General features: G+C 42.9%; 1 protein-coding gene across 1 annotated transcript in view; it reads right to left on the reverse strand.

The window, feature by feature from the left end:
• SLMAP (sarcolemma associated protein) overlaps nt 1–10,536 on the reverse strand; it is a 172,316-nt gene extending 161,780 nt beyond the window's left edge. The window contains exons 1-2 of the mRNA XM_023510665.1: nt 10,415–10,536; nt 8,930–10,209 (exon numbers count right to left, since the gene is read on the reverse strand). Of these exons, the coding sequence (XP_023366433.1) occupies nt 8,930–9,127 (198 nt within the window). The 5' untranslated portion in view covers nt 9,128–10,209; nt 10,415–10,536. The remainder of the gene's footprint in view (nt 1–8,929; nt 10,210–10,414) is intronic.
• Nucleotides 10,537–12,968: the final 2,432 nt, after the last annotated feature.

The following is a 12,968-nucleotide window of genomic DNA, read 5'->3' on the forward strand; positions in this document are numbered from 1 at the left end:
AAAAAAAAAAAAAAAAGAACTAATCTTACCAGTGGCTCATGCCTGTAATCCTAACTCTCTGGGAGGCAAGGCAGGAAGACTGCTTAAACTCAGGAGTTCAAGACCAGCTGGCGCAAGAAAAAAAATTAAATGGGTATCATGGTGGGAGCTTGTAGTCTCAGCTACTTAGGAGGCTAAGGCAGGAGGATTGCTGAAGCCCATACTTTTCTCTTTATTTACCAAAAGAATAAATACTAAACTCTAACATAAATACCACTTAAGAAAACCAAATAGGAAGCTGGGCACCCATAGCTCATAGGATGCCAGCCACAAGTTCTGGGGCTGGTGGGTTCAAACCCATCCCAGGCCTGCTAAACAAACAAACAAAAAATAGCTGGGAATTGTGGTGGCACCTAAAGTCCCAGCTACTAGGGAGGCTGAGGCAAGAGAATTGCTTGAGTCCAAGAGTTTGAGGTTGCTGTGAGCTATGATGCTGCAGCACTCTACTGAGGGTGACAAAGTGAGACTGTTTCCATTAAAAAAAAAATAGGAGAAGGTAAAGAGTGAATTTAACTGAAGAAGTAAAGTCAAAAAATTTAAGTAGGGGGCAACGCCTGTAGCTCAGTGGGTAGGGCACCAGCCACATACCAAAGATGGCAGGTTCAAACCCAGCCCCGGCCAGCTAAAACAGCAGTGACAATTGGGAGGCTGGGCACACATAGCTCATAGGACGCAAGCCACAAGTTCTGGGGCTGGTGGATTCAAACCCATCCCAGACCTGCTAAACAAACAAACAAACAAAAAAGTACCCAAACATGTGGTGGGCACCTATAGCCTATAGTCCCAGCTACTTGGGAGGCTGAGGCAAGAGAATCGCCTAAGCCCAAGAGCTGGAGGTTGCTATGAGCTGTGATGTCACAGCAGTCTATCTACCAAGAGCAACAAAATGAGACTTTGTCTCAAAAAAAAAAAAACGAAAAAAACAAACTTAAGTCAGAAAAAAATTTCTTACGTATACACATCATCTATATTTTCAACAACTTGAAATAATGTGAACAATTTTATCAATTTCCCACTATTGAGAAAAGTTACATAGAAGGAAATAAACATATACTTTGGACATATAATCTGGCTCTCTATACATGTTCACATTAATGTGTCTTAAATATGACATGTCAAATAAAAGACTTTCTCACAAAACCCAGCACCTCTTAAGGACCATTTCTGTTAACAAAAAAATTAGGAATCTATTGAAATAAACACATAAACAAATAAAAAACCATGGTATGCTCTGCCATTCACCCCAAAGCTGAGACCAGGATCTTTACAGTCATTTTAGACATACGGAAAAAAGTCTTTGTTATCAAATTCTGGTGTCAAGTCTTTCTTTGCAATGATTTCCTTGCAATGTCCTTTGAACATGTCATTTCATTCCCACCTTTTAACCCTTGCTTAAGTAATTTCTTCCATCCAAAAAAACTCCTTTCCTTGACTGACTCTAACTATATTCTGCCCTTAAAAAAAAAAAAAAAGGAAGTGCTTATGGCTCAAGGAGGAGGGCGCTGGCCCCGTAACAGAGGTGATGGGTTCAAACCCAGCCCTAGTCAAAAAAAAAAAAAGACAAAAAAACAAAGTCTCACTATGTTGCCCAGGCTGGAGTGGAATGGCTATTCACAGGCATAACCATTGCATACCTCAGTCTTGAACCCGTGAGCTCAAGCTAGCCTCCTGTCTCAGCTTCAGCTAATAAGCATGGCATAAGTTTTTAAACATTTTTTTATAAAGATGAGTTTTTGTGGTACTGGCTAGACTGGAATGTAGTAGCTATTCATAGGTGCAATTATGGCACACTACAGCCTTGAACTCCTGGCCTCAAGCAATCCTGCAGCCCTAATCTCTTGAGTAGCTGGGACTACAGACACATGTAACTATGCCCAGCCATTCTGCCCTTTTTAAAAACTCCCAAAGCTCCAATTGCATTTCATGCATAGAATGTTTCATCCAAGAAACCTTCCCTAAAATCTTCACTTCATATGGAACTTTTCCCTTTGCTTACATCCCAATGGACATATAAATTTAATATTCTGGTCTTTCTTCACTTTCTGGCATCTAATCATTTTCATGCCTACTATCAACTGGTCAATCCCCTTCCAAAATCACACCATATCTAAACCATTTACAAAGCCTTGGAATAGCATAGTGGTTATGAGCTTGGGCTCTAGAGTCAAGAGTTCGAATACCTGAGTTCAAATCCCAGTGCTACCATTTATTAGCTATGTGAATTTAGTTAAGTTAACCTAACTTAATCTCTCTATACCTCTATTTCTTCAAAGTTTAATGTGGGAAAAATAAGCATTACCTCAAAGAGATATTTGAGGATTAAATAAATTAACATGTAATGCATTTAGGACAGGGCACAGTACACAAGTGTTAGTTAAGCTGTTAACCATTTTTCCTTGCTTCAAGTCACTCTACATGCTTCAAGTCACTCTACATACTGCTACTGTATTATTCTTTTTAAAAATTAATTTCAAATGAAACCAACTCATGTATAACTCTTGTTTAAATGGTAGTTTGGGTGTGTCAGTGCTCTGTTCAGTAGCTCCTGGGCCTTCCATAACCCAACAGTCCATGTCCTTAGCTTGATAAGCAAGGCACTCCACAACCTGGCACTGCACTATCTACTCAGCTTCATTTACTTTATACAAAATAGGAGGAAAACAGGGTGACGTCTGGGGCTCAAGGAGTTGGGCGCCAGCCCCATCTACCAGAGGTGGTGAGTTCAAACCCAGTCCTGACCAAAAACTGAAAAAAAAAAAAAAAATAGGAGGAAAAAGACACATACGGTAGAGTCTCTATCCTCCAGCATCTGACAATTAATTACAAAGACAAGGCACAAACATAAAAACAATCTAACACAGAACACATTCACCCATAGGTACTCTTCAAAAGAACTCCCCAATCCAACAAAAGTTTCCTCAGTGTTTGAAAGATGTCAAACTTATTTAAAATTATCTGCTATTATTTGTTTTCCTCCATCCTCATCCCCTCAAAACAAATAAAAACAATGAAAAGAATTCTTAACTTACCTAACTTTTTAACTTATATCTTTCCATCTCAATTTTAAAGTCAAACACCATCACTCTCTTGCCATTTAAACATACATAATATTATCTACCTCAGTTGACTATTTTCAAAGTGCAGTCACCGGCTTTATTATCCACTAAATAAACATCTGGAGAGAAGGAATAACAATTTCCTTTTTTTTTTTTGCAGTTTTTGGCCAGGGCCAGGTTTGAACCCACCACCTCTGGTATATGGGGCCGGCGCCCTACTCCTTTGAGCCACAGGCACCACCCAGAATAACAATTTTTTTTTTCCTTTTATTTTTTGGGACATTGGGTATTTTTTTTTTTTTAGAGACAGAGTCTCACTTTATCACCCTCAGTAGAGTGCTGTAGTGTCACAGCTCACAGCAACCTCCAACTCCTGGGCTTAAGCAATTACCTTGCCTCAGCCTCCCAAGTAGCTGGGACTCTAGGTGCCCGCCACAATGCCCGGCTATTTTTTGGTTGCAGTTGTCATTTTTGTTTTAGCAGGCCCGGCTGGGCTCAAACCCAGCCAGCCTCGGTATATGTAGCTAGCCCCCTACTCACTGAGCTACAGGCACCACGCCAGGAATAACAATTTCTTACCAGTTCTTGTCTTTCCTCTCCCATCACCACTATGCCCTTCATTAAAATAGATCATGATAAAATAGGTATTCCAAAATACACATTCAGTTTAAGCAAAAAATTAAGATTAGAAGTAGACTACTGTTATTACCACTGAGTAAACTATAGTGAGACTGGAAATAGACTACTATGTCAACCACTAGGCTATCACCAGTCCCCAAAGTCTCAAATCAAATAAGGCCATCCAAATCACAAGGGAACTACCACATGAGTAGATTTGCTTGCTCAGTAGTACCTTCAGTCAACAAAGAGATTAATAACCATTCTATTATCTACCATCTAATTTGAAAAGCATGACTGCCAAAAAGGAGTGAAGAATGATACAGGGCAATGAGCATACAAGTAGGGCAATACCCAACCGCAACATCCATCCCTGAGAAGATGATTTGGGAGAGATTATTAAACTTTGCTTTATAGCAAACCTGTCACCCGTCAACATGCAGGTTTAAGTACAAGACAACCAATGAACTTAACATTAAAAAGTATTACTTATCACTTCTTAGCCTTTTGTTGACGATGAAGTATAAAAAGTGTCACTTGTATTTTCATCTCCCTACATTTTGCAAATTTTCTATAATGAATATGTAGCACTTAAACAATCAGAAAGTTTTGGGTGTTTGTTATTTCTTCCAGGTTTTTTTTTTTTTTTTTTTTTTTTTTTTGAGACAGAGCCTCAAGCTGTCCCCCTGGGCAGAGTGCCGTGGCATTACAGCTCACAGCAACCTCCAACTCCTGGGCTCAAGCGAGTCTCCTGCCTCCGCCTCCCAAGTAGCTGGGACCACAGGCGCCCGCCACAACGCCCGGCCATTTTTTGGTTGCAGCCGTCATTGTTGTTTGGCGGGTCCGGGCTGGGGATTCGAACCCGCCACCTTAGGTGTACGTGGCTGGCGCCTTAGCCGGTTGAGCTATAGGCGCCGAGCCTTCTTCCAGGTTTTATAGGCTTCCCATAATGGCCCATGCAGAAGTGAACAGTCATACACAAATTAAAAGCCAACCAAAGGGCACATTACCCCAATTCTCCATCACCTAGGTAAAGTGCCAATTTGGACAAAGTTATTCAACTTCATTAGTTTGTATTTTTAAAAATTACTATTATATTTCTAACCTACTAACAATTAATAATTGAATATTGGTTTCAAACTTATAAAATCATTATTACTAGTAATGCAAGCACATCAAGATATGACTCCTCCCTTAAGTATTCCTACAGGTACCCTTCAAACCAAAGGGCACATTACCCCAATTCTCCATCTCCTAGGTAAATCGCCAATCTGGACACAGTTATCAAGTTCATTAGTTTCTATTTTTAAAAATTACTGCTACATACGCTATCACATTAAAGAAAATAATTTCTCACTACCTTCCTAAGACTCCATAGCACCATAGCAAATTGCAAAGTATCATCAATGGTTCCCTCTTTCCGCCCCAGTCCCAGCCAAACATAATCGCCACTAAGGATCCAGCTCTTATTGAGAGCCAGGCACAGGGCACTAAGTGATTTACAAGATTATATCAATCCGCAGAGAACAGTAGGTATTGTCCAGCCCTGTAGATCAGGCTGGTAATCCAAGGACCCAAGGAGGCTGAAGCAGGAGGATCAGCTTAACTTCAAGAGTTAGACACCAGCCTGAGCAAGAGAAGAAAAATTAGCCTGTAGCCGCAGCTACTCAGGAGGCTGAGGCAGGAAGATTGTTTAAGTCCAAGAGTTTGAGGTTGCTGTGAGCTAAGCTGAGGCCATGGCACTTTAGTCCGGATGACAAAGTGAGACTGTCTCAAAAAAGCAAAACAAAACAGAAAAACAGTAGGTACCATTATTAACCCCAGAAGAAAAAACCTAGGCTTAAAAGATGTTAAAAAAAAAAGAAAAAAAAAGGCTCACACTTGTAATACTAGCACCCTGAGAAGCTGAGGTGGGTGGATTGTCTGAGCTCACAGGTTTGAAACCAGCCTGAGCTAGAGCAAGACCCTATCTCTAAAAAAATAGCCAGGCATTGTGGCAGGCACTGTAGTCCCAGCTACTTGGGAGGCTGAGGCAAGCAAATCACTTGAACTCAAGAGTTTGAGGTTGCTGTGAGCTCTGACACAACTGCACTCTACCAAGGGCAACAAAGACTTATCTCCAAAAAAAAAAAAACCTTGCCTGAGATGATACTTACAGGAATATAGGAAGAGGTTCTTGTGTTTTATATATAGACATTTGGCCTTGGGGTTTTTGTTGAGGAAATCCTCAAACTGCAAATTTCACACAAAAACCCATAAACATTTGGTCAAACTAGGTTTTCTTTGGAACGGTGTCCTTCACAGTGTCTGGTAGGTAATAGATGCTCGATAAAAACCCTACTATCTATCCCAGGGGTCCTCAAACTTTTTAAACAGGGGGCCAGTTCACTGTCCCTCAGACCGTTGGAGGGCCTGACTGCGGGGCCCCAGGATGAGTTGGCTGCTAAGCAGGACAGGCAGCAGTGGCAAAAACACCTGGCAGGCCAGATAAATGTCCTAGGCGGGCTGCATGTGGTCCACGGGCCATAGTTTGAGGACGCCTGACCTAAAGTAACAGCCACATATCCTGAGTGTCATTTTAGCTAATAAAGCAGAAGAAAGAAAAAAGTGATAATGGTAGAAATAAGCTATATTTACCCTTCAAAGAAAAGTTTTTTCTATGTAACAAATTCCATTCAAAATGTTAACATGTCATCTCAATTCATAGCTAAATACTCACTATTGATCTATTCTTCATCACCTCAAGTAACCTAGTATGAGGATTTTAGTGAAGCCATGAAAAGCACTGTGCATAAAATCATTATTTTTCTTTTTTTTTTTTAAAGACAGAGTCTCACTTTGTCACCCTCAGTAGAGTGCCAGGGCGTCACAGCTCACAGCAACCTCCAGCTCTTGGGCTTAGGCGATTCTAGCCTCAGCCTCCAGAGTAGCTGGGATTACAGGCACCCACAACAGCCAGCTATTTTTTGTTGCAGTTTAGCCAGGGGCGGGTTTGAACTCGCCACCCTCAGTATCTGGGGCTGGCACTCTACTCACTGAGACACAGGTGCCGCCCAAAATCATTATTTTTCAAATGAATAAAAGAAAAAAATCTGAGTCTCCAGTGAGTGTTGAATCAAAGAAAGTACATTTACAGAGATGTACTGTGAACAAACCTGCTATCTGATTAGGTTGGACCTAACTATTGCCTAGAGCAGTGGTTCTCAACCTTCCTAATACCGCAATGTAAAGGGATGGCGACCCCCAGGCTGAGAACCACTGGCCTAGAGACACACAAAGGCAAAAATGTTGAGTTAAGGCACTAACTAGAAGAAAGTAATGATTGACTTAATCATTCATCATAATGAATTCGATTGCTTGGAAAGATGAGATCTAGGGATATCGCTTCTCGGCCTTTTGGCTAAGATCAAGTGTGGAGATCTAGGGATAATCATTTTAAAGGATTATGGGTAATCTACTAAGTCTTTGACCCACCCAAATTTTAGCTTCAGGGAGAAAAAAAAGGGTCTGTTCCACAGGTTAGTAGGCACCTGGCATTACACAAAGAAAAGTTAACATACTTTTCAGTTCTCATCCTACACACAGAGTAAGGTTAGAAGATTATGCAAATACACAGCACTTGCTCAATCTTTCCCTCCTTTCTTTTAAAAACAATTTATATAATATTAAAAAATTATATAATAATTCTTTAATTCAGTAGCTGCAGAAGTAGTACTGCTTTCTCTCTTCCTTCTGACTCAGGTTTCTTTCATTTCAAAACACTCCTCTTAAAGACTTAAAATTCTTCTTTTAAGAAAGACTTAAATCATTTAACTCAGAAAGAGGAGGCCAAAAGTTAGAAGATGAAACCTGAGATATTCCTTTTAGTCTTATATAACTTACTTTAAGTTGGAACGGATTCACTGGCTCAACAAAAACCTAAGGTTTTGTTACAATTGAGCACTCTCCACACACACATACCACACACAGAATTTTTAAAAACTGAAAGAATCTCAGGTATTTTTTTTTTTTTGAGACAGAGCCTCAAGCTGTCCCCCTGGGTAGAGTGCCGTGGCATCACAGCTCACAGCAACCTCCAACTCCTGGGCTCAAGCGAGTCTCCTGCCTCCGCTTCCCAAGTAGCTGGGACCACAGGCGCCCGCCACAACGCCTGGCTATTTTTTGGTTGCAGGCATCATTGTTGTTTGGTGGGCCCGGGCTGGATTCGAACCCGCCACCTTAGGTGTATGTGGCTGGCACCTTAGCCACTTGAGCCACAGGCGCCGAGCCGAATCTCAGGTTTTTTTCTTGATTACATAATATATAAACACATACAGATATAGTAATTTACGATGCCAAATAAAAATACGAAAATGGCAAATATGCATTTTGATTCAAAAAAATGTTCAAATGGTTACACTTAAAATGAAAAGCACTGAATTCATCCTATCACATTTAAATAATGCTATAATTAATAGAAATAGATATACTTCCAGAAAATAAGTTAACTTCCTAATTTTTTAGTATCACCTCTGTAAGTACGCAGGATGTATTCACTAAACGCTGCAGGGAACATCAAAAAGTGACTTTCAAAAGAAATACATATGTTCATCCAACATATGTATTATAAACAAAAGTCTGAAAATATAAAAGTTAAGTTGTTTATACTTAATGAAACTGGCTTTCTCCCAAATTATCCTTCAAGAACAAACATGTATCAAATCTATCAAAAACATTAGGTTTATATAAGCAACTATCCTTACTAGAAAGGCCCTGATCGGAACTCAACTAAAAAGCTCCGTGGTTAACCTTTCACCACTTAAGACACTTGAGCTCCTGTGCAATAATGACCATTGAATGACCATTGATAGATTCCATACATTGCTTTGGAAACTGCTGCTTGCTTAATAAAGCACTGAACTGCAAATTCACCTCTCTAAAAGACTAAAAGCAAGATGTCAAGTTTCACTATCTAGTTTTCCGAAACAAATTAAGAGTTTGGGATTTCACTGGGAATGACCACCTTATCAAGATGCCATCGCTCCCCTGAGGCATTTAATTACAATACCATCTCTGTTTTCTATTCAACCACCTCAATTAAATTTCCACTAGAACCAGGCAAACAGCTGATTCCATGGCCTTGCACAGTGTCTTCTGCATTGCAAACCTTGGGATCCTGCATAAATTATGCCTCTCAGAGAGGGCAAAAGAAAATGAAAAGTAAAGACTGACATTACCTTGCCCGTTTTGTGATCAAACCAGACGAGAGCATGGTTCCTTGACAGCACTTTGCAATCAAAGGTGGCATTATTCTGCGCTGGTCGACAGCGGGCCACTGAGCGGCCAATTTTGATCGGCTCGTCCAGATAGACATGACGCTCTTGAAACGGGTGCGAGTTCGGACGGCAAGTGAAGATGGCCAAGGCTGACGGCATCGAGGATAGACGGGGGGTGTCTCTCCTACCAGAGACAAAGAGGAGTTCCTCCAGATCCGGATTGCCCTTCACAAGCCTATATTCCTACCCCCCTCCCAAATTTTAAATTAAAACAAATTGTGCATTGTTAACCAGTTAACATCAACAACTCTTCACTTGGGTGGGAAGACAAACCAGCGCAAGCTCCATCACCTCCTTTAAAACCCAGCAGCTCCCTAAAAAGTCCCCAACTGGCAGCTTTCAATCCATCTTCTTTCCTGGGAAAAAAAGGTTCAAACATCAGGCAGCTTTGGCCAAGAAAACTCCTGGAAGACAGTTTGGAGACTGGAGGTATCCAAGCCAATTCTTGTGTTTGGTTTGAGATCGTGGCCGCTTTTCCCTCGCGGTGGCGGAAACGTTGCAGCACTGCAGCATGGAAGAAGGGTCGGTTCGGCGCGGACAAGAAGGTCCTTTCGGGCCGAAGGAAGGTGTAGCCCAGCACCTCCGAGCAGCCACCAGTCCTCGCTCCGGCTTGGCCCGGCTGGTGTTGAGGAAGGCAGTGAGAGGGTCTAGACTGCCAGCGGGACAGTCTGCATTGCCCCTGCTGCGCGGAGGCCGGCCCGGGAGGGGGGACAGGGTCCCTGGCCTGGCACGAGCCGAGGCGGCGGTGCTGGGATCCTCAGCGCGAGGTGTGGGGACTGGCAGGGGCGCGGGCAGCAGCTGAGTCCGGACTCCCGAGAACCTGGCGGGCGTCCCCGCAACCAGGGCGGGGACCCAGCTCCGCAGGCCGGTGCGGACCAAGCAAGGCGCGACCCGAGGAAGGCTCAGGGGTTCTGGCCGGCTGGAAGTTGGTGCCTGGACGCCTGGGCTCTTGGCTGCTGCTCAGCACACGGGCCACCTCCCTTCAGGGTCGCCCCAGCGAGGGTCGCATCTCAGGGTCGGCAGCCGCAGTTCCCGGCGGACACGGAGGTGGGGGAGGGAGACTGGCCCGGAGGTTGGGGGAGAGGCCTGGAGGGCCCGGGTTGGGTCCCGCGCAGCCTCCACCACTCGCGGCCGGTGGGGCAAGCTCAGGCTGTGCCCGACGAAGAAGGAAACTTTCCGACCTGGTGGGGAAAACATCAAAACAAACGGCCGTCAGGCGCCTGTGCCCGCCCGCCTCAGCTCTCGGCCCCCTCAGCCAAATCCTCACGAGCCCCAGCTGCTGACCACAACCTCGGCCGACCTCTCCGCAGACTGGCTGCCAGGATTTGGAGCCGGGAAGCCACGATGGGTCCTGCCTCCTCTGCCACCACCGCCGCCTCAGCTTACCTTGCCAGCGCCGGCCGCCATAGTGACTCTGACTGAAACCTACCGGGTGCACCGCCACGGGAACGCGCACCCTTCAAGGGCCCTCCTACCCCCTCTCCCGCGCCGTAGTCCAGGGCTGTCACGTGAACGACGCCGCGGAAGCCGTGTTGGTCTAGGGCAGAAGAGAGGGCAAACTAATTTTTAAATCAGCCTTCGGGCGCCATCTTGGTTAAGGGCGAGGAAACTTCAAACCTCGGGACAACCTTGACGACCATTTTGGTTAAGGGCAAGAAAGAATTTGAGTGGTTGTAACTTTTTAAACAAACCATGCCAACTTCGTATTACTTTCTTACTAAGAGCATGTCAAATTTTACTAAATTTTATTCACTTTACTGCTCAGTGAAAATACTAGCGAGCAAAAGAACAGGGTCAGCAAAAGGAAATGTTCATTACCAGCCATCTTAGCTGTGGGCAACAAGGTCACCCATGCCCGCCCTAGGTGAGCAACCAAACTCCCACGAGTCTGAAGATTTCTGCAAGTAACGAAGGACTATGCTCCCCTTGCTCAATTCTTTGCGGCGTTGGCTTGCTGAAGAAGTACTCTTTCTTAGTTCCGGCGTTCCTTTTCGAATGACTGCTCTCAATGGACCTGTGATGCTCCCCATGGCTCCTTGATGGATTCTACCCTGAAAAGAGTAAACAAGTTCAGAAAGTTTAAACTTATGTTGCTTCCCAAAGAGAGGTCGAACAACTTCCAAAATAAAAAGGGAGGTTTTGCCCATTCACAATATTAAGGTACATGAGAAGTTATTGATCTAAAGAAAGACAGACTTTGCGAAAGCTAAACAAAAACTTCAAGAAAAGTTGATGGAAGTCTTATTTATAATCAATAATGACTTCATTCTTTAGATTCCTGTGAAAACAAGCTCTACCACTGTGTGACACTTGGCAAGTTTCTAAACTTATTCAGGCCTTTTTTTCTCATCTATAACACGAAGATAATACTTAATTGGCTTGTTGTTGTGAGACTTCAAAGTGTTAATCCATTTTGTTCTATAAGGAGTAGCAATTATTATTTATTTCAGTACTTACAGGTTTTGAGCCCTGTTCTAGGTTGTGTGCTGGGCCCTGGTGAGCCAAACCTCAACCTCTGCCTTCTGAGGGAATAACAGTATTGTTAAAGAAGGAGAGAAGAGGGAGGCCCGGGTGCAGTGGCTCACACCTGTAATCTTAGCACTCTGGGAGGCTGAGGCGGGTGGATTGCCTGAGCTCAGGAGTTCAAGACCAGCCTAAGCAAGAGCAAGACCCCGCCTCTAAAGAAAAAAAAAGGCAGCCGGGCATTGTGGCTGGTGCCTGTAGAACCAGCTGCTCAGGAGGCTGAGGCAAGAGAATCACTTAAGCACAAAAGTTTGAGGTTGCTGTGAGCTGTGGTACCACAGCACTCTACCAAGGGCAACAAAGTGAGACTCTGTCTCTGAAAAAAAAGGGGCGGGGGAGAAGGGGTCACAAACACGGATAAAGTTTCATGTAATCTGGGCTAAATTAGAGGCAAGCACAAAGTAGTAAAGGAGTCAGGGACAGCCTCCCCCTTCTGGGGAGGTACAGGAACCTAATGAAGGAAAATAAAAAAAAACACCAAAAAATATGGTATTTGCTAAATGGTCTCATAAATTTCTACAAAAAAGGATAGCAAGGAAAGAAACGAGGCTGTTTGAAGCAGTACACCAATGTACCTGGCACATCATAATGGTTAAATAAGTATTTGATGCATGAATAAAAATTATATATTGTTACTCATTATTAGAGGATAAAATAGGAGTGGTACAAAGTGAGTCTGGAAAGAATAGGCATTATAAAGACTTTATATACTTTTTCAGTCTCTTCATCAACTTGGTAAACGTGTTTAGCTACTACTATGTTCCAGGTGTTTTATGCTGGAGAAAAATAAAGATATGTTGGAAAACTTTATTATGAGAAGATTATAAGTCTTCACTTCTGGTGACTTTTATGTTTATATGGAATAATGTAAGATAAGGACCCTCCACAAATCCCTAATGAGTTCTGTGCAAGAATTTGCAAGTGATTTATGGATTCTTTCATACATTCACCTATAAATATTTAATTGAATGCCTACTGGGAATTTGATACTTTGAAACGTCCTGGAAAGACAATAATGAAGAAAAAAGACTCCCTCAAGTTCCTCAGTTTAGGTGATGACACAGTAAGATTCTTGCTGTTATGGAGTATATCAACAATAATAGGAACATGGAAGAGTAGTTTAAACTGAGACATGAAAAGTGAGTAGGTGTAGGCCAGCTAGTCTGGTATGAATGGGATAAAGAAATTTTAAGGTAAGCAAACATCATCAACAAAGCCCCAGGGACTTTAGAGAACAAGACTACAAGGAAATTAGAAGTAGGTCTGCATCACTGGAGAATAAAGCATAGGGGGAAATAGGGTGGTGGCTGAAGGACTTGTAGACAACACAACAGACTCCAGAACATTCCTATCTTTCTCTGAGAAAGTTAAAGAGGAGTAATGGAAGTCAAGATTTTTTTTTTTTTTTTTTTTTGAG

The sequence above is a fragment of the Otolemur garnettii genome, unplaced genomic scaffold (assembly GCF_000181295.1).
Source record: "Otolemur garnettii isolate 467f Iridium unplaced genomic scaffold, OtoGar3 scaffold00015, whole genome shotgun sequence".
NCBI classification, from domain to species: domain Eukaryota; kingdom Metazoa; phylum Chordata; class Mammalia; order Primates; family Galagidae; genus Otolemur; species Otolemur garnettii.